The 22,874-nt window shown below is 39.9% G+C and overlaps 2 protein-coding genes across 4 annotated transcripts in view; both read right to left on the bottom strand.

Annotated features, from left to right (window-relative positions):
- Nucleotides 1–353: 353 nt before the first annotated feature.
- Nucleotides 354–22,874, bottom strand: part of LOC120058435 (spore wall protein 2-like) — a 48,460-nt gene continuing 25,939 nt past the window's right edge. For both annotated transcript variants that reach the window (XM_039007088.1, XM_039007089.1), the window contains 3 exons: nt 1,872–1,934; nt 1,631–1,786; nt 354–1,475 (listed from right to left, as the gene is read on the bottom strand). In XM_039007088.1, the coding sequence (XP_038863016.1) occupies nt 841–1,475; nt 1,631–1,786; nt 1,872–1,934 (854 nt within the window). In that variant the 3' untranslated portion in view covers nt 354–840. The remainder of the gene's footprint in view (nt 1,476–1,630; nt 1,787–1,871; nt 1,935–22,874) is intronic.
- On the bottom strand, nt 8,360–22,621 carry LOC120058436 (lymphocyte function-associated antigen 3-like). 2 transcript variants are annotated; one of them, XM_039007091.1, is made up of 3 exons: nt 21,971–22,621; nt 18,351–18,644; nt 8,360–8,646 (listed from the first exon to the last, which is right to left on the bottom strand). In XM_039007091.1, the coding sequence occupies exons 1-3, from the start codon at nt 22,023–22,025 to the stop codon at nt 8,375–8,377; spliced, it is 621 nt and encodes a 206-aa protein (XP_038863019.1). In that variant the 5' UTR covers nt 22,026–22,621; the 3' UTR covers nt 8,360–8,374. The 2 variants fall into 2 exon arrangements, with proteins under 2 accessions (XP_038863019.1, XP_038863018.1); XM_039007090.1 differs by lacking the exon at nt 18,351–18,644 and adding an exon at nt 9,078–9,371 and having other exon boundaries at nt 21,971–22,437.

A 22,874-nucleotide genomic window follows, 5' to 3' on the forward strand; every position in this document is an offset into this window, starting at 1 on the left:
TTTTTGTTTTATACAGTATAGAGTATAATCCAATAGGCCTAAATTGTTTAGCTGTGTAGGAATTCCAGTCAAATTCAGATTCTTCATGTGTTTCACATAATATGACTTATAATAACATGATAGTATGAAGGAAAGTGCATGTGAAGGTTCACTTGATATCAAGGTCTCAGTTCGGCCCCATCTTCATTACTCTGGGGGGTGCTGTTTCGTACCACATATTGTGGGAACACCCGTTTTTTCAAATATAGCCAATTGTGACTGCATCTGGCCCATTTAGCAGAAAGCACTCAGTTCTGCCTCCAGGACAAGACCCAAGACAAACATCAACCTGCAGAGTGACACCTGCTTGTTCAGGTCTGGTTACAGTCATTTATTCACATCATTCTGTTAACATGTATTTATTTACACTGATCACTGAGGACCTATGACAACCCATCAACCCATGTAGATAAAATAACAAATAGTGTATTAACTTGTAGTATGTTATGTATTATGTTAGCTACCACAGGTATGTAGAACTGAAACGTAATTTTAGAGGAAAATGCTGTATTTAAACTATGAAACCACAATCAAGAAATTCCAATGCTTCTATTACACTGAGCACTTCATTCACTTTTCTTTTCCCTGTGAAAGTCAATCCATAAATATGTAGCGTCAAGCATTTTCTTCACTACAGTCTTTCTTCTAACAGTATGAGGACATCACTTTTAACTCCAGTAGAAAATAAGGTAAAGACCTGTTATCCAAACTTTTTTCCATTAGGGATTATTGTGTGTCACTGCACTGCCCCTGTAGTGTAGTCTGAGTAATGTGCTGCTCAATGGGGTCTGGGGTGGATGTCTAATGTTCCATCTCTTCTTGGTTCTCTATGGATCCTGTGGAGTCCCTGGACTGCCCCTGTAGTGTAGTCTGGGTAATATGCTGCTCATTGGGGTCTGTGATGGGTGTCTCATCCAGCTCCTCATCACTCTGGGTGGATGTTTGGTTGGTATCATCTCCTTCTTTCTCTGTGTCTGGTTCCTTCTGCTCTATCCCTTCCTCCTTCATCTCTCCTTCATTTCCCCCCTCATCCTCTGTGTTTGCACCCATACATCTATTGTGGTCCACTTTCTCATCTCTGTTTTCTTTTCTCCTCTTGTCTTTCTCCTCTCTTTGTCTCTTTATTACTTCCTCTTTGCACTTTCCCGTTTTCTTCCACATCCTTATTTTGTCTTCACTCTCCTGGGTGTGGTCTGGGGTGACTAGGTCTTGTTGGGCCGGGGTGTGGTCTGGTGTGACTAGGTCTTGTTGGGCCTGGGTGTGGTCTGGTGTGACTAGGTCTTGTTGGGCCTGGGTGGGGTCTGGTGTGACTAGGTCTTGTTGGGCCTGGGTGGGGTCTGGTGTGACTAGGCCTTGTTGGGCCTGGGTGGGGTCTGGTGTGACTAGTTTTGGTTGGGCCGGGTTGGGCTTGTCCTGTACAGGCTCTGTGTCTGTCACTGAAACACAGAATGAGAAGATGGGTTGATACAAGACTACACAAACACTATTATATAGACCCATTTGTCTTAATGATAACATGACTTATTATGTCATTGTCAGTCTCAATATTGAGTATTATGTTTAACCTATCTGCCATGGGACATAAAATCACCTGTCTGTTTGTCTGAGAGACTGTCATTCTGTCTGTACAGAAGGCTGTGACCCCCACGTTTTGTTGGAGAGAAACATCTTCCAGCTGGTGCAGTGTGCTGTTTCCTGTTTGCATCTGCATCCTGCTTGCTAAACTCTATCCCCTCTTTCACCATTCCTGTATACACAAACATTCATCCCCATTAATATCATGTATTCAAAGTTCCTTATGCCCAAGGTAATAAACACTGTATAAGAAGAACCTTTTGGTGTAGAAGTTCTATTTCCAGTGTTCTCAGAATGGTCATCCTCGGGATCTTTGTTTCCTATTCAATTAAAACATAAACAAAATAGTTGTATTCAGAAACAGTAAAGTGGTAAGGTGTTAGTTTTGTCTTAAAATATGTGATGCCAAACTAAGTCTATAGCAATAGAACTCATGTTCAAAATGGCATTTTTACAGCTAAAACAACCTTGTACTGTAACTTCCAACAGCCCCGCCTCCTCCTCAGATTTTTTCAGTTGCTGGTCATCTTCAGCCGCTGGTCATCGACCACAGAGTGGAAAAGACAAGAGGGATAAAGGACAGAATAAGACATATGGAAGTGAGGTGGATGTAACATGTAACATGTATATGTCTAACCAGAAATACTATGTAGTTACTTTGCTTTGTTTGCTGGATGTACTATTTCCTCTCCCCTTTTCAACTCTAATCTCAGATCCAAAGTCAACGACCTTGTAACAAGTCAGCTGGCGTCATTGGGACTGTGATCATCTGAAAGCTCAGCACACGTCAGGGGAGTAGGGAGGACATGGATTGACTCTGGTCTAGCCAGATCATTATAATGAGGGGCTTTTTCTCCCAATAATACTGAACTATGCCCCATATATAGTATGACCTGGACCTAAAGGTTGGCCTTGATTTTTAATAGGACATAGGATGGTCTTACGTTTCTTGCATTTCTTCCTCCAGCACAAGAGAAATGCCAGAACGGCAACTAAGACGAGGAGAAGGAGGATGGACAGGACCACAGCCAGGACACTGGATGAGCCTTCCTCTGCACAGAAACACCATTAAAACTACTTGGATCAGCAGCATTTCCACACTTAATAAGACAAGAATTAACCTCTCTGGGAAATGTGGGCCGGTAGCGTCCCACCCCGCCAATAGCCAATGAAAGTGCAGGGCGCCAAATTCAAAACAACAAAAACCTCATAATTAAAATTCCTCAAGCATACAAGTATTTTACACCATTTTAAAGATAAAATTCTATTTAATCCAGCCACAGTGTCTGATTTCAAAAAGGCTTTACAGTGAAAGCACCACAAACGATTATGTTAGGTCACCACCAAGTCACAAAAAAAAATTCCAGCCAAAGAGAGGAGTCACAAAAAGCAGAAATATAGATAAAATGAATCACTAACCTTTGATGATCTTCATCAGATGACACTCATAGGATTTCATGTTACACAATACATGTATGTTTTGTTCGATAAAGTGCCTATTTATATCCAAAAATCTCATTTTACATTGGCGTGTTATGTTCAGTAGTTCCAAAACATGCAGTGATTTTGCAGAGAGCCACATCAATTTACAGAAATACTCATAATAAGCATTGATAAGAGATACAACTACTATACTTCTCCTTAACTTCTCTGGGATATGTGGGACGTTAGCGTCCCACTTGGCCAAAAGCCAGAAAAAAATGTAGCGCCCCAAATTCAAATATATTACTATAAAAATCAATCTTTCATGAAATCACACATGAAAGACACCAAATTAAAGCTACACAAGTTGTGAATCCAGCCAACATGTCTGATTTCAAAAAGGATTTACGGGGAAAGCACACCAAACAATTATGTTAGCTCAGTACATAGCCACAGAAAAACACAGCCATTTTCCCAGCAAAAGATAGTATTCACAAAAAGCAGAAATAGAGATAAAATTAATCACTAACCTTTGATGATCTTCATCAGATGACACTCATAGTGTAACGGCTGATTTCCTCCTCTTCGTCTGAAGGGAGGAGGTGTAGCAGGGATCGGACCAAGACGCAGAGTGGTAAGTGTCTATGTTTTAATATAATCCACTGAACACGACAAAAAATACAAAATAACAAAGTAACCTAACCGAAACAGTCCCGTGTGGCATGAACACAGACACAGGAAACAAACACCCACAAACCAACAGTGAAAACAGGCAACCTAAATATGGTTCCCAATCAGAGACAATGCAAAACACCTGTCTCTGATTGAGAACCATATCAGGCCAATTGACAAACCTAAACATAGAAACACATAACATAGACTGCCCACCCCAACTCACGCCCTGACCATACTAACTAAAGACAAAACAAAGGGAAAATAAAGGTCAGAACGTGACACATAGAACATCATGTTACACAATACATTTAAGTTTTGTTCGATAATGTGCATATTTATATCCTCAATCTCGGTTTACATTGGCGCCATGTTCAGAAATGCCTCCAAAATATCCGGAGAAATTGCAGAGAGCCACGTCAAATAACGGAAATATCAAATAACATCATAAACTTTGATGAAAGATACATGTTTTACACAGAATTAAAGATACACGTGTTCTTAATGCAACCGCTGTGTCAGATTTAAAAAAAACTTTACGTAAAAAGCACACCATGCAATAATCTGAGACGGTGCTCAGATATAAACAACATTTCTCCGCCATGTTGGAGTCAACAGAAATACGAAATTACATCATAAATATTCCCTTACCTTTGATTATCTTCATCAGAATGCACTGCCAGGAATCCTAGTTCCACAATAAATCGTTGTTTTGTTCGATAATGTCCATTACTTATGTCCAAGTAGCTACTTTTGCTAGCATGTGTAGTACACGTGTCCAAACGCTCACGCAGATGCAGGCAAACGTCGGACGAAAACTTCAAAAAGTTATATTACAAGTCGAATAAACTGGTCAAACTTAGTAGAGAAAGAATCTTCAGGATGTTGTTATCATATATATCCAATAACGTTCCAAACGGAGCATTCCTTCATGTCTGTAGAAGTTATGGAACGCATGGCGATATCATGAGGAATGCGCATGACCAAGAACTGGCAATCTGCCAGACCACTGACTCAAACACCTCCCATCCGGTCCCACATCACAGTATAGGCTTCATTCAGCGTTCCACAGACTGTTGACATCTAGTGGAAGGCGTAGGAAGTGCAAACAGATCCATATATTACAGGGAATTGAATAGGCGATGAGTTTAACATCGACCAGTCTCAGAATTCTCACTTCCTGTTTGGATTTTTTCTCAGGTTTTTGCCTGTCATATGAGTTCTGTTAAACTCAGACATCATTCAAACAGTTTTAGAAACTTCAGTGTTTTCTATCCAATAGTAGTAATAATATGCATATATTAGCATCTGGGACAGAGTAGGAGGCTGTTCAATCTGGGCACGCTATTCATCCAAAAGTGAAAATGCTGCCCCCTATCATAAAGAAGTTAATGCAACTGCTATGTCAGATTTCAAAAAAACTTTACGGAAAAAGCATACCATGCAATAATCTGAGTACAGCGCTCAGAGCCCAAACAAGCCATAAAGATATCCGCTGTCTTGTCTTTACTATTATTAAATGAAGACTTCGTTTTTATCAAATATTCTCTGTAATTAGTATTAAGCGATTAAACTGATTAATCATGTAACTGTAATTAACTAGGAAGTCAGGGCACCAAGGAAAATATTCAGATTACAAAGTTATAATTTTCCTAATATAACTTTTCAGATATTTTCATATCTGATCAATAGTCTTATGAATTAATTAATTATTTATTTTACCTCACGTTAGTCTCATTCCAAACGTCGTAAATTGTTGGTTATCTGCACGAAACCAGTCTTCACTATGAGTCATCCATACATCAATTGTCTTAAATCATGTATTTATTAACTAACTAAACAATCACAGAAGTGCACACACAAACAAACAGTAAATACGGTTACAAGAAATGATAGGAGAATGTGCCCTAGTGGCATAAACCGGCATCGCGGCTTGGTGTACAAAAGGGAAGTGGGGGTCGACTGAGATAAGACAACACACAGTTGATAATTATAACAATTGAAATGCTAATCCTTTGCACATGAACGCTCACTCATTCGGGAACAATTGCAATCAATATATATATTTACGCTCAGTGTGTCGTCGGGATCTCTGCTGAAAAGGTTGTTTCTGTTCAGAGTTTTCGTCCTCTCTCTCTCTCTCTCTGTCATGGTTAGAATGGATAGTTCAGAGTGACATTCATTCATTTCGTTATAGATGTTTCGCCAGTTGTCGTTCTTCGCGTTCAATGATACCGAATTCCTAGCTGCAGACTAGTAATTAATATCAAAGACTTGTTCATATTCTGTCGGTATCGATAGTCTAAGAGTTTAACCACGTGTGATGGTTAAATGATTCAGCAGTCTGGTCTCAAACCTTGGCCCTCTCGTTATCGAGGTAAGCTGGTCTGCAACCTTTGTCCTCTCGTAATTGAGGGAAACATGGTCTGTTGAGAAAATTCTCAAAGTGGGGTTTTATTCGGAAATTGCAGAAAATGGCCTGTCCCAGGATGCCCGACCCTAACTGGGCTCATGGGCGGTCCTCTGATTTAGTTAAACTCAAAAGGGAATTGTAGTTTCCTTCATTAAAAAGTCCAAAATCACATTACACAATTTTACAAACAGTATCATCCTCACTCATTCCTCTTATACAACAATTAGATGTAAACCTCATATCTGAGGCTATTATATAAACAGCGTTATAGTAATGTGGCCGTATTGTCTCCCATGAGTTTCACCAAATTGTACCAACCGGACCAGTTCGTAGCTGGATTCTTCACCGATCCTTTATACCTTCTCCGGAACATAAATGTTGTTCGGACCTCAAGTTCCGTGAGGTGGAAGAAATTCCTTTGTTCTCTATGAAAATTCACTCTGTCTCTATACTGTGGCCATGAGGAGATAATCTCCTCCAGGAATTTACGACCTCTCTGACCACAGCAGCCTAGTTGTAGGAGAGAGAGGGGGATGGTACTCACTGTACCCAAAGAGGGCAACGTCATGACACCGCCATGTTGTGGATCCAACATAAGTCAGAAATAGCATTATAAATATTCACTTACCTTTGATGATCTTCATCAGAATGCACTCCCAGGAATCCCAGTTCCACAAAACATGTTTGTTTTGTTCCATAAAGTTCATTATTTATGTCCAAAAACCTCCTTTTGTTAGCGCGTTTGGTAAACAAATCCAAACTCACGCGCGTGCAAATACAGTGGAAAGGTCGGACGAAAAGTCCAAAAAGTTCCGTTACAGTCTGTAGAAACATGTCAAACGAAGTATAGAATCAATCTTTAGGATGTTTTTCTCATAAATCTTCAATAATGTTCCAACCGGAGAATTCCTTTGTCTGTAGAAAAGCAATGGAACGCAAGCTAACTTTCACATGAACGCGCGTCACGAGCCCATGGCACTCTGCCAGACACCTGGCTCAATCCCCTCTCATTCAGCCCCCCTTCACAGTAGAAGAAACAAGGTTCTAAAGACTGTTGACATCTAGTGGAAGCCTTAAGAAGTGCAAAATGACCCCACAGACACTGTATATTGGAATGACAATGAGTTGAAAAAGTTCAAACCTCAGATATCCCACTTCCTGGTTGGATTCTTCTTAGGTTTTGTTGAAGAAAACCATTAAGGAGAACTGAGCATTAAATATAAATAGGTCTAGTTGCCAGGCTGAAGTAGCAAGGACATGCACATTAAGAGAAGATGACACCCAGGCCATATGACACCCAGGCTATAATCTATTTTTGAAAGAGTACATTAACCAAGACCACACGTACATTTATGACAGCTGGACATACTATGGTCAGCAGGATACAGAAAGAAAGATGGTAGCAAGATAACTGATGACTAACGCGTAAAACATAAGCATGCAATGCATAGATTATTATAGGACGTGAAGGGGGTTCTGTCATCGTTATAACCTAACCAAAAGCAGATATGAGCGTTAGTGGGCGTGAACAAGCAAGCTCTGAGATGAAAAGATAATCATAGAGAAAAGTCAAGGGAAGCTATTTTCATATAGAGGGAGGGGACTCTATACGTTATGCAAAGACAGAATCCTATAAAGGCAGGACTCTGTAATATGAGAATTTAGTCTCTTTCCATGGAGGGGCTCGGCTTTGCTACTTTGTATTAAAGTCTTTATTGAATTCACAAGTTCTTGTAAGAGTTTTATATTTCTGAGATGATTCTCCACGACAGTTTTCGCCTGCCATATGAGTTCTGTTATACTCACATACATCATTCAAACAGTTTTAGAAACGTCAGATTGTTTTCTATCCAAATATACTAATTATATGCATATTCTAGCTTTTATGGCTAAGAAGCAGGCAGTTTACTCTGGGCACCTTATTAATCCAAGCTACTCAATACTGCCCCCCAGTCACCAAGAAGTTAAGCAGTCATAACACTATGAACTATATAGTAATGTCAGTGATTGTAACGTATGAATATCCTGGATCTGCAAAAAAAATGTTTTGCATACTCACTATAACATTGTATTCACATCAATCTCATTATACAGTATGTCTCTCTGAATCATGTTCTATCAATAAATGTACAGAATCTCCATGTCACACAAATGTGTTGGCAGCATTAAATAATACATCCAAATTGTGAACATGACAGAGAATGAAAGTGAGAGTATGATGTATTACTGTAACTACATTTTAGAAGTGTTATCTTACCAGTGTAGCAGTCCTTCAGGGTGAACAATGCAGTTCTCACTAACAGGGTTTTTCACCACACATGTGTAGACAGACTCCTGGTTCTCAGAATCCTGGTTCTCCCCCCCAGGTATGAACAGTTCAAGTCCAGGACTCTCTGACCCTCCAGGACTCCTCCAGATGAACTGGGTCAGGGGCTGGAGGTCAGCTGAGCACAGCAGGGTTCTGTCCATGTTCTCTGGGGTTGTGTTGTTGACCACACAGGTTACGCTGGGCTGTACCACATCATCTACACACATGTGCACGCACAAGCACAGACACACACACACACACACACACACACACACACAGAGAGCAAAGTGAGAAGCTGTTTTCACCTCAACTGATCTGAGGAGAGGTGTGTCTTGGTGTGGGTGAAAACCTGTCCAGCAACTTTGAACATTTGTAATACAGATGTAATGATGATAAGGGGGAGTTTCAATATCACGCTGGAACGAGATTTCAAGAGCTAGGTGAGAATATGTGGGTCCTGACTCATTAGATACAGTACCCAAGGTATACAATTATTATTTTTTTAAACTATACTGGCATCACTTAATCAGACGTTGTCTAGGCTTAATGAGAATTTTTTTGAACGCCCTTACTGATACTGTAAATAAACACACTGTACACACATAAACCTGACATGAAGGCCTTTAGACAGCAACATTACACACTTACCAATAACGTCCACCTCATGATGAGAGTACTGCAGCTTGCCCTTGACGACAGTCTCCAACTCATAGGGCCCACTGTCTGCATCAGTGAGACCTTTGATAGTTAGCGCTCCAGAGCCCCAGTCCAGGATGGTCCTGCCTTTATACCTGCCATACTCTACATTCTGACTCCCATCAAACTCCACCACCTTGTTCCCATTGTATGTCCACAAGATGTCCTCAGGCTGTCCTGAGACCTTGGGGGTCAGGGTGATCTCTCCTCCCAGGCCACCATACTGCTGTTCACCTGTCACCTCCACTGAGCACAGAAACAGGAGGATCAGGTGAAAACACATTGAAAACACCCTAACTTCTGTGGCTGTAATGTAATGTAGGCTAATGGTCTTCTTTGAGACCACTAAGGACAGACCAGGTATCAGCAGTGTCAGTCAGACATCCTACCTATTCAACCTTGTTGGTAATCTCCCACTATACTGCTCTCCTCTGCTGTCAAATCAATGATTGGCCAGGGAGGGATTGTAGACCTTGTATCTTGATATATCATTAACTTGGCCATGCATTTCGTCAACTCTATCAAAATTCTAGTTCTAGTTCTAGTTCTAACTCCATGATAATTTAATTCATGAAATTGAGCACCAAGTAGAGTTTTTGAAATGAACCTCTGACTCCTTCAAGTCGCTATGCAATCGATACTTAAAACATTTAACTACTGTTTTTGTTTGCTGAAATCCATACTTTTTAATAAAACGTTCATCAAATACAACCACCGACTTTTTCCTTGTTGAGATTCAATTGGCACATGCACATTCGAACTGAGTTGCCATCTTAGCCTGTTTGGGCTGCAGGTGCAGTATTGAGTAGACGGATAAAAGGTGCCCATTTCAAACGGCCTCGTACTCAATTCTTGCTCGTACAATATGCATATTATTATTACTATTGGATAGAAAACACTCTCTAGTTTCTAAAACCGTTTGAATTATATCTGTGAGTAAAACAGAACTCATTTTGCAGCAAACTTCCTGACAGGAAGTGGAAAATCTGAAATCGATGCTCTGTTCCAGGGCCTGCCTATAAAGGTCATTGATATTTATTAGAATACATGCACTTCATACGTCTTCCACTAGATGTCGACAAGCAGTGAGAGAAGAAATGGAGTGTGTAACTTGATCTGGGGTCGAATTAAAGCTCTCGGCATGACGTGTCACCAGTTTCCTGTTTTCTAGAGAGCGCGTGAAGGGACCTGGATTTGCCTTCTGATAAGCTGTCGTTATGGACGACTAATATCTCCGGCTTTGATTTTATTTGATACATGTGACAATATCATCGTAAAGTATGTTTTTTCAATATAGTTTTATTAGATTATTGAAATTTATTCGGGACGTTAGGCGTGCTGCGTTGTGTGCCTTTGTTCAGGAAGGAGAGCTTCGGGCTACTTTGCTAGCTTTCCGTGCTAATTGACTGGAGAAGAGGACATTCTAAATCCAAACAACGATTGTTCCCAACAAAGGACCCCTTGTACAACATTCTGATGAAAGATTATCAAAAGTAGGACCCATTTTATGATGCTATTTCATATATCTGTCGAACATGTGAAATAGTCGTTTGCGCCCAGATTTTGGGTACTCTCTCGCTATACCTAAGCTGGATGTCGTAATGAAGTTATTTTTAGAATTCTAACACGGCGATTGCATTAAGAACTAGTGTATCTATCATTTCCTATACAACATGTATTTTTTAGTAACGTTTATGTATAGTTATTTGGTCAGAATAGTTGAGTGCCATAAAAATATCCGCACATTCTGGGAAAAAGATAGCACAATGTATAACCACTGATTTCAGCTCTAAATATGCACATTTTCGAACAAAACATAAGTGTATGTATAACCTGATGTTATAGGACTGTCATCTGATGAAGCTTATCAAGGTTAGTCAAAAATTATATATCTTTTGCTGGTTTATTCGCTATCGCTAACGTGCCTATTGCTATCGCTAACGTGCCTTGATGAATGAATGCGGTAGTGTGGTAGGCTATTGTAGTAAGCTAATATAATGCTATATTGTGTTTTCGCTGTAAAACACTTAAAAAAATCGGAAATATTGGCTGGATTCACAAGATGTTTGTCTTTAATTTGCTATACACCATCGATTTTTCAGAAATGTTTTATGATGAGTATTTAGGTATTTGACTTTGGTGTCTGTAATTACTCTGGCTGCTTCGGTCCTATTTGTGACGGTAGCTGTGATGGTAGCTGCAATGTAAAACTGATTTATACCTCAAATATGCACATTGTTCGAACAAAACATAGATTTATTGTATAACATGTTATAAGACTGTCATCTGATGAAGTTGTTTCTTGGTTAGTTTGGTTGGTTCTTGGTTAGTTAGGTTGGCTTTGTGCTGCTACCTGTGCTGTGAAAAATGTCTGTCCTTTTTTGTATTTGGTGGTGAGCTAACATAAATATATGTGGTGTTTTCGCTGTAAAACATTTTAAAAATCGGACATGTTGGCTGGATTCACAAGATGTTTATCTTTCATATGCTGTATTGGACTTGTTAATGTGTGAAAGTAAAATATTTCAAAAAAATATATTTTGAATTTCGCGCCCTGCACTTGAAGTGGCTGTTGTCATATTGTGCCCGGCTTCGGGCTTGCAGCCAGAAGAAGTTAATCTTCTCTGGTCAAAATGTCATTGGAGACTGCGATACTGGGGAAAGCAGTTAGAGAAAGTCAGCCGCTTTAAAAAATAAAAAATATCTGGATAAGGCTAAAAATGGAGTTCTGGATAAGTGAGGCCAGTTCCTGTGTGTTCTTGGCCTATGGTTCACTAGTAAGTACACACCATATACCGGGAATGAACATGCGTTAGTGGATTTATTTTGGAAGGGGTTTTTTCAATTCAGTTTCAAACTGGGTATGCAGAAGGATGGAAATGTTTTTGAAAAATGTATTTAAGTTGTTCCTAAAGAAAGGGGAGTGGAAACATTTTAATGGTGTCAAAATGCCCTGAATCCTAAGAATTTCCTGTGTAAGACTGATCACCTTCACTAGAAATTGTTGGAACAGGTGGGATTTAATTATAAAATGATTAAGAAACACCAGTCTCTATTCAAAGTGTATAATTACTTTGAAAATCTATTATTTCCCTGGAAAAATTATGAAGAGTTGTAATCTTAAATTGACTAAGTCATTCAAATGGGTTTATTTTTTGATTTAACATGGGTTCATAGGTAAAATGATCAGTTCCCTGGGGTTATGGTCTTTGGGTAAATACACATGTGCTTTGTTCATTCTGCATATAAAAGGGAAATATATGTTTAAAAAGGGATGACAGCTACTCTGAATGGTTTATTGGAGTGTGGGTCTCTGCGAGGGTTATGTTGATAACTACATAATCTGTAACTCGACAGAGATCGCCAGTAGAATAAGGGAGTTATCATGGAAGGTGACGTCAGAATGCTTTAATGCATGGGAGACATTATCACCACAACAAGTGTGTGTGGAGATCAAACCCACCCTAACCGACTGAATAGTGAGGGACAACTGTGTCTGATGACCTATGAACTGTATCTAAAAATAGACATGCTGGAATGATATGTGCCAGGGAGAAGAAAGACTAAAAGGGATTGGGGTACTGACCTTTCATTACCAGGCCACTCATGACAGAAAAACAGAGACAAAAGGGCTATTTGGAAAATAGATATTACTGGTACTAAAAGTTTTTAGTACAAATGTTAATTATTAAAGGGATGATGTGTATTGAATAGATAAGGTCAAATGTGAGTTAAAGTAAGCACTAAGGACTGTTATCCTGAATATTGGGTTGGAAAATGTATTTAAAAAAGAACGTTTTAATTATGATTTGGATATAGAACTGTTTAACTTTACTAGGCCTAGGGAAGCTCTGGAAACCAATCCTGAGACAGGGTGATTGACAAAACTTACAGAATATTAAAGGTTTTTGTTTCTTTTGTTTTATTATGTCATTTCAATTTTAATGATTAATTGTATTGATATAAGTAATTGAATAAAAGGAATAGTCTGTTGTGCGATAACACCCAAGGATAAAGAAGAAAGAGACCAACATAACATGGGCATAGAATGAAATGGATGGACGTTTTCCCCAGGTTTAGTTACATTACAAATAGTGGTAATTTATTGCAAATATGCAGTTAATATTATTTATTTATTTTTTCTTGTTTGGTCAATTTATTTTGGTTTTAAGGAACATAAGGGTGTATATTGTTCCTGAGGAGGGACTGATATAAATTGACTAAAATTGATTTGAGAATGTTTACGTATGTATCAAACTATGGAAGGAAATTAGGAGTAGTGACTCATGTGTTATGGGTTAGAAAAACTGTGACTACATTGGGGATATGAGGGGCCTCATAAATGAAGGTTATGGTAGTGATGGGGTGTTATTTCTAGAAACTATGTATATTATTAGAGATAACTCACAGAAAAGAAAAGACAGCTGGCTTGTAAAAAAATAGGGACAATTCTAAAGTAAATAGAACATTACACATACCTAGATTATGGTAAAAGTAATAAGTGGTGGTATTTTGAACACTAGAGCAAAAATTTAAGAAACATATGACTTAGTTTTGATAGGATTGGATATTCTTCCAACTGGAAGACACTTGACTGATTACATGTTATTCTTACAGCAGTTGCTGTAGGGACCATCATTTGACTATCATTATGAATATTTCTGTGGCTGGAGGCCAGGTATTTGAGACAGAATGTTTACATAGGGTTGTTATTTAAGAAATTAAGATTTAGTGATCTTGCTATAAGAAGAAAGTCTGTTGTCAGGAAATAACCCATGTGTTAGTGTGTATGTCCTCAGGAAAAAAACAGCACATAAGAGGCCAGAAATGGAAGGGCATGGGCTGAATTCTGGAGACTGAGTGTACATCAAGATACACCAGGCTGAGGGTATACTTCTTACAGCACCTGCAGTGGTAAAGATCTTCATGTCTCTCTTTGGTGGGTGCATAATTCTCACAAGAAGTAAGGTCCAGCTGAATAATGGGTGAGCTTGAAAACACCATGACAGAGGACGTGGAACCAGAGAGAGAGAGAGAGAGAGAGAGAGAGAGAGAGAGAGAGACTAGATTCCACTGTAGACATACTGGGTTGAGTTTGGGGGCTACTTGTTTTATTTGTTAATACATCATGTGAAAAAGGATAGATGATAGGGTATTGTACTCTAAACAACATGTTGAAGGAATTGAGGTGAACGCATATACAGTGTTGAATTACTTCAAGAAGAGATAATGTTGATTAAGGTTATGCACATGATTATCAGTTGAAATGGAGCAGATGGGAAACTAAGTAAAAAATGACATGATTTGGGAACACCTCTCAGAACCTGGGGCCGAAAGGGGAAGACTGGGTGGAAGCATGAGGAAGCTTTCTAGGGCTTCTATTTTTGTGGAGTCCAGCAGAAAAGTATCCTGGAGGCATAGAGTCAGGTGAAGAGAGAGTGGGAATTGTCATGGTCTCAGATTTCGGTTTTCATGAATATATTTATGCATAACACATAACATTGTCAACACTGTTATGTTTTGTCGTTTGCTTTCCAAGTCTTATGTTTAGGAAACCAGAAGGAGAGGGGTTCACCAGCTTCAGCTGGAATGTCAGTTTGTTGTGTGATGAGTGATGGAAGTAAGAGGATGTATGGTGTAATCATAGAACAGAGGCCATAAGGCTCTAAGTCTGAATGCCTCACAGAAAGAAGGCAGAAACCTGAACCAGGACGAGAGGTTCCACGTCTGATGATCCAAGGGGACCAGAAGGACCTCTCCCAGTGATACCAGGAGATCTAGTCTACGTTCGAGTGTTCCGGAGGAAGTGGGATCAACCGAGGAGAGAAGGACCCTACGAGGTGGCCAGAACAACGTTAACTGCTGTCCAGGTGAAAGGAAGCAACACTTGGTACTAACTAAACCACTGTACCAAAGTCCCGTTGGAAAGGAAGAGACAACCACTAGGTCATGAATACGCAGAGAATGGTGATACACCAGGTGGGTGTCCAAAGGGAACGGGAACGAAAGCAATCGAGACGCCAGGGAGGAGCCAAGAGAACAGCAGACCAAGAGAAAGCCAAAATACGACAGGTGCGTCACCTAATGCACCCAGGAAAAAACCGAAGAAGAGGTGGATCAAGGAGCAACTTCCAACAGCCAACAGACACTCTCTCCTGAATATCCAGAGTCCGGGGATGGGGAGGAGTGACATGCCTGTTGCTCCTGATGACACACCTGCTCTGGCAGATACCCCTGACAGAGATGCTGTCCAAGGGAATGGAGAAAAGATGACAGGAGAATGGAAAGCAGACTTTCTTGTCATCAACTTCTCTGTCCTCACATGGTCTTTCTAACAGACAGTGAACCAGGACCGATGAAGAATGATAGAATGGCATTGACATGACAAGAGCAACAGTGAACACTGGTACAGAAACAACAGACTCACGCACAATCAAGCAGTATGGTGAAAGCAGGAAGAGAAGAAATTGTAAAATCACCTATCACTAGAGACTAGTACACCAACTAAGACAATAGAAAGACCACAGGAAGATGGGTTGAAGCAGAAAATCTGGACATCTGTTAACAACTGGGGTAGCCATAATGAAGAAACTACCCCAGAATCAAACATTGACCAAAAATGTAGAAAAGCAGTAAAGAATTACTTGTATAAGTGGGCTAAGTACACAACAGTTAAACATAGGATGGACAATTGCAATTTGTGTAGCAAATCACCTTTGTCTGATCTTTTGATAGTATCTGAACTTGCATCATTTGAAGAAGGTGTTAAATGTAAAATGTTCAATGTATTCAGAGAAAATACTACATTCCTTTGTGTAACATAGATGCAGGTTGGCATTAGGTAACACTAAAGGCAGAAGTGCATTAAATAAAAATATGTTGGGAGAACATTAATGTACAACATATGATATAAAAAACTGATTTGAATGTCCTCATAATGATAGGTTTACTGTTGTAAAATGTAAATATAAATGTTTCTACAGCTATGGAGATAATGGGATGGATGTGGGAAACACTATAGTTAATTGTTAAACTATTTGGGTGTTAGAAACTGCAGGAGTTAGTACATTTGATGAAGGAATGATTGTGAATCACAAAGGTAAATGTGGTAATATAACTGAAGTAACATTATCTCTTGAAATGTTAAAGAATTAAGAATCAGGATTAAGGTATAGCTGATAGTTTCTGGATGTGTGGGCATACTACATGCTCATTGATTCTTCACAGTATATTGGTTTATTGTAAGTGTTTCATTTTTGTTTCAGACTGGATCTTTTACCCCTATCTGTGATATTGATTGGAGATGTTTGGTCCAGTTGGGTTGTGTGCCATATTCACATTAATTTCATCTTCTATTTGTATGTATATAGTTGATGTTCATTTTGCCTCTATCCTTCTTGGTGTTCTTTAAGTATTTTTTTGTGAGACCATTTTGTCTCAGAGGGATTATGTTGAAGAAAACCATTAAGGAGAACTGAGCATTAAACATAAATAGGTCTAGTTGCCAGGCTGAAGTAGCAAGGACATGCACATTAAGAGAAGATGACACCCAGGCCATATGACACCCAGGCTATACTCTATTTTTGAAAGAGTACATTAACCAAGACCACACGTACATTTATGACAGCTGGACATACTATGGTCAGCAGGATACAGAAAGATAGATGGAAAGCAAGATAACTGATGACTAACACGTAAAACATAAGCATGCAATGCATAGATTATTATAGGACGTGAAGGGGGTTCTGTCATCGTTATAACCTAACCAAAAGCAGATATGAGCGTTAGTGGGCGTGAACAAGCAAGCTCTGAGATGAAAAGATAATCATAGAGAAAAGTCAAGGGAAGCTATTTTCATATAGATGGAGGGGACTCTATACGTTATGCAAAGACAGAATCCTATAAAGGCAGGACTCTGTAATATGAGAATTTAGTCTCTTTCCATGGAGGGGCTCGGCTTTGCTACTTTGTATTAAAGTCTTTATTGAATTCACAAGTTCTTGTAAGAGTGTTATATTTCTGAGATGATTCTCCACGACAGTTTTCGCCTGCCATATGAGTTCTGTTATACTCACATACATCATTCAAACAGTTTTAGAAACGTCAGATTGTTTTCTATCCAAATATACTAATTATATGCATATTCTAGCTTTTATGGCTAAGAAGCAGGCAGTTTACTCTGGGCACCTTATTAATCCAAGCTACTCAATACTGCCCCCCAGTCACCAAGAAGTTAAGCAGTCATAACACTATGAACTATATAGTAATGTCAGTGATTGTAACGTATGAATATCCTGGATCTGCAAAAAAAATGTTTTGCATACTCACTATAACATTGTATTCACATCAATCTCATTATACAGTATGTCTCTCTGAATCATGTTCTATCAATAAATGTACAGAATCTCCATGTCACACAAATGTGTTGGCAGCATTAAATAATACATCCAAATTGTGAACATGACAGAGAATGAAAGTGAGAGTATGATGTATTACTGTAACTACATTTTAGAAGTGTTATCTTACCAGTGTAGCAATCCTTCAGGGTGAACTCTGCAGTTCTCTCACTAACAGGGTTTTTCACCACACATGTGTAGACAGACTCCTGGTTCTCAGAATCCTGGTTCTCCCCCCCAGGTATGAACAGTTCAGGTCCTGGACTCTCTGACTCTCCAGGACTCCTCCAGATGAACTGGGTTAGAGGATGGAGGTCAGCTGAGCACAGCAGGGTTCTGTTCATGTTCTCTGGGGTTGTGTTGTCGACCACACAGGCTACGCTGGGCTGTGCCACATTATCTACACACATGTGCACGCACAAGCACAGACACACACACACACACACACACACACACACACAGAGAGCAAAGTGAGAAGCTGTTTTCACCTCAACTGATCTGAGGAGAGGTGTGTCTTGGTGTGGGTGAAAACCTGTCCAGCAACTTTGAACATTTGTAATAAAGATGTAATGATGATAAGGGGGAGTTTCAATATCACGCTGGAACGAGATTTCAAGAGCTAGGTGAGAATATGTGGGTCCTGACTCATTAGATACAGTACCCAAGGTATACAATTATTATTTTTTTTAACTATACTGGCATCACTTAATCAGACGTTGTCTAGGCTTAATGAGAATTTTTTTGAACGCCCTTACTGATACTGTAAATAAACACACTGTACACACAAACCTGACATGCAGGCCTTTAAACAGCAACATTACACACTTACCAATAACGTCCACCTCATGTTGAGAGTACTGCAGCATGCCCTTGACAACAGCCTCTAACTCATAGGGCCCACTGTCTGCATCAGTGAGACCTTTGATAGTTAGCGCTCCAGAGCCCCAGTCCAGGATGGTCCTGCCTTTATACCTGCCATACTCTACATTCTGACTCCCATCAAACTCCACCACCTTGTTCCCATTGTATGTCCACAAGATGTCTTCAGGCTGTCCTGAGACCTTGGGGGTCAGGGTGATCTCTCCTCCCAGGCCACCATGCTGCTGTTCACCTGTCACCTCCACTGAGCACAGAAACAGGAGGATCAGGTGAAAACACATTGAAAACACCCTAACTTCTGTGGCTGTAATGTAATGTAGGCTAATGGTCTTCTTTGAGACCACTAAGGACAGACCAGGTATCAGCAGTGTCAGTCAGACATCCTACCTATTCAACCCTGTTGGTAATCTCCCACTATACTGCTCTCCTCTGCTGTCAAATCAATGATTGACCAGGGAGGGATTGTAGACCTTGTATCTTGATATATCATTAACTTGGCCATGCATTTCGTCAACTCTATCGAAATTCTAGCCGGGTTCTAACTCCATGATAATTTAATTCATGAAATTGAGCACCAAGTAGAGTTTTTAAAATGAACCTCTGACTCCTTCAAGTCGCTATGCAATCGATACCTAAAACATTTAACTACTGTTTTTGTTTGCTGAAATCCATACTTTTTAAAAAACGTTCATCAAATACAACCACCAACTTTTTCCTTGTTGAGATTCAATTGGCATATGCACATTCGAGCTGAGTTGCCATCTTAGAGCAACAGCAACGAGGAAACAGTCTGTGGTTGTATTTGATTAACATTTGTCGTGGAAATTCTGTCAGGACCCGGTGCGAGAAACAGTCACTAATAATCGTCAGAACCCAGAAGATGAGGCAGACACAGCAGTACTAGAGATGGTGGTTTAATTAAAGAACAAAATCTTCAGGCAAAGAAACTAAATCCACAATGTCCAAAAATAAAGCCAAGAGGCACAAAGTGGAAATCCCCCAAAATACAAAAGAAACTCCACAAAGTGGTAAAAAACAGCAGGGAAAAACAAACCTCAAAAGACTACTCAAATAATACACAAGAACTAAACCAGAGAACCTCTGGAAAATCCAACAAGAGAAATATCTATATAAAACAAGGCTTGGGCTGGGGCTGGGTGCTAACTTACAAACACTGAGCAAGGAACTGAGGAACACACAGGGTTTAAATACTAACAAGGGAATGACCTACAGGTGCAAACAATAATTAGAGCAAGAAAAACAAAAGGTACAAAAAAGGTGCAATGGGGACATCTAGTGACCAAAACCCGAACAGTCTTGGCCAAAACCTGACAAATTCAGTACTGAGAGAGACTTGGTCATTTCTTCAAACAATCATCTTCATTTAATATCGATTAATTATTGCAATAATGAAACCGTCAGCCCAACAGTATTGACAGCTGGACAGAGTCTACCCTTTACAGACAATGCACAGTTTATGTAGCTAATACCCAGAATGCTTGGTTCCAACCCTCCCATATAGATTGGGGGCACCATAAGCCACTTTGGGTTCATCCTGTCTTTTTCTGAACCTGGCGTTATCTTAACCCACGACCCTGGCCTAATTTCCCAGATGCCAGGATGTCTAAGGACCATTGAGGCCTTTGTTCTACTCCTCTCTGTCCCAGTTACAACCACCGCACATCCTGTCACTGGAATGCCAGCTGTAGGTTTTATCACCAAGTCAATCAATTGTCAACTCAAGCTATCTCTAGTAAAACCATACACCCAGATTGTCTGCAGGGTGCTAGAGAAGTTGTAGTTTTCTTAAGTGGCTCCCATTTTGGCCGTAGTGTTTCCAAGCGCATGGCCGAGACAGCGCGTTCTTTTTGTTTATCTCCGGTAAAGACAATGACGATTCTCCGTCCTAAATTGTATCATTTATTTGCGTATTAGGGTACCTATTGTTTGATTATAAATGTTGATTGACTTGTTTGGATAAGTTTATTGGTAACGTTTGGGATTCATTTTGAATGCATTTTCAAGGAGGGAAACCAAGTGGATTATTGACTGAAGCGCGCCAGCTAAACTGAGTTTTTATGGATATAAAGAAGGACTTTTAATCGAAGAAAAGCACTATTTGTAATGTAACTGGGACCTTTTGGAGTGCCAACAGAAGAAGATGTTCAAAGGTTAGGCATATATTATATCGCTATTTCTGACTTTTGTGTCGCAACTCCCTGGTTGAAAATTATTTGTTATGCATTTGTGTGCTGGGCGCTGTCCTCAGATAATCGCATGGTTTGCTTTTGCCGTAAAGCCTTTTTGAAATCTGACACAGCGGCTGGATTAACAACAAGTTAAGCTTTATTATGATGTAATGGACTTGTGATTTCATGAAAGTTTAATATTTATAGTAATTTATTTGGATTTGGCGCTCTGCAATTTCACCGGAAGGTGTCGAAATGGGACGGTAGCGTCCCACTGATCTGCAAGAAGTTAAAGCTAGTGAGGGAGATATGAGTCTCCAGCTTCAGTGATTTTTGCAGTTCGTTCCAGTCATTGGCAGCAGAGAACTGGAAGGAGAGGCGGCCAAAGGAAGAATTGGCTTTGGGGGTGACCAGTGAGATATACCTGCTAGAGCACGTGCTACGGGTGGGTGCTGCTATGGTGACCAGTGAGCTGAGATAAGGCAGGGCTTTACCTAGCAGAGACTTATAGATGACCTGGAGCCAGTGGGTTTGGCGACGGATATGAAGCGAGGGCCAACCAACGAGAGCATACATGTCGCAGTGGTGGGTAGTGTATGGGGCTTTGGTGACAAAACGGATGGCACTGTGATAGACTGCATCCAATTTGCTGAGTAGAGCATTGGAGGCTATTTTGTAAATGACATCGCCGAAGTCAAGGATCGGTAGGGTAGTCAGTTTTACTAGGGTATGTTTGGCAGCATGAGTGAAGGATGCTTTGTTGCGAAATAGGAAGCAGATTCTAGATTTAATTTTGGATTGGAGATGCTTAATGTGAGTCTGGAAGGAGAGTTTACAGTCTAACCAGACACCTAGGTATTTGTAGTTGTCCACATATTATAAGTCAGAACCGTCCAGAGTAGTGATGCTGGATGGGTGGGTAGGTGTGGGCAGCGATCGGTTGAATAGCATGCATTTAGTTTTGCTTGCATTAAGAGCAGTTGGAGTCCATGGACACGGAAGGAGAGTTGTATGGCATTGAACCTTTCTCTTGCATTTAAAAAAATGCATGTTTTTTTCTTTGTATTATCTTTTACCAGATCTAATGTGTTATATTCTCCTATATTCTCCTGTCATTTTAGGCGAAAATTTAAAAAAGGTTTCTACCCAAGTTGTCTGTCATATAATAAACGTCAAAAACGAATGTCGACATTAATAAATGCATTTCTATAGCTTCCAAAATAGTGCCAAGATGGCTGCGCATTTATACACATCATTGATGGAAAGTCTAACCGTCAAACTCAACTCTGGATCTCGAAGCCAGTTACAGTGCTTGTTTTCATTGTTCCCTCTAATCACTGACTGAGACTGATTTAGACAAGACTTAGTATGGGCTACTCACCAGCAAAATATGCCAAAAACGGTATGGTAACTTTCCAAAAAAAGCTGACTGCCATCTCCTTCGTTCCGAGTTTGTGGGCTAGTAAGTAAAAGTGAAAGTGCACGTTCCAGTTATCATTCCCTCTGATAACAAAATTATGGGCGACAACCTTGTATATAGCCTACTAAATCAGACCACACAGATTTAGCCTAACTAAGCAACCAAGGAGTCGAGAGCTCCTATTCCGATGCGAAATTGGCTACCTGTACACAGGTAAAGTAACATACTACGCAGGGTTGCCAGGGTCAAGCAATATTTTAAGAAAATGACCCCCCAAAACTAGCCCAAAAGACGGACCAAGGCCAATTAATTTTTTCGCAGCAAGGAAAGTGGTTCCACATTTATCCAATAAACACTTTTTTCTATAACGTCATCGAGCGAATTAAGAAGGAATATCGAGACTTAATTTCTAAAGATGTAGGAGCCCTATTCGGACGGTATTAGTATTACTGGGGGAGGTCGGGTAATATATTTGTCCACTAGCACAAAACACCACATCTATAATTTTTGTCCCGTCCGAATCTACATGGCAGTAATTTTTACATGAAAGGAGAGTAACAATTCCAGCCAGAATAACCTACTGTTTTTTGGCAAACTCCAAAGTCCTAATACTAATACTAGTCCCGTGCGAATCGGCATCCCTGTGTTTTGAGAAAAATGTTTTAGTTTGACAGGTGTCGCTCACGGTTTGCTCAAGAAAACAATAACTGATTCGATAAATTGGACTAAATGCTGCGCATAGACTATAGCCTACATGTATCAATTTCCACAGTGAATTCGTTTGTTTATACGTTTTGTACGAATGAATTGAACATCGCCAAATGCATCTTAAACAAATACTGCGCCTATTTATTGCAACTAGTTC

Source organism: Salvelinus namaycush, chromosome 13, assembly GCF_016432855.1.
Source record: "Salvelinus namaycush isolate Seneca chromosome 13, SaNama_1.0, whole genome shotgun sequence".
NCBI lineage: Eukaryota > Metazoa > Chordata > Actinopteri > Salmoniformes > Salmonidae > Salvelinus > Salvelinus namaycush.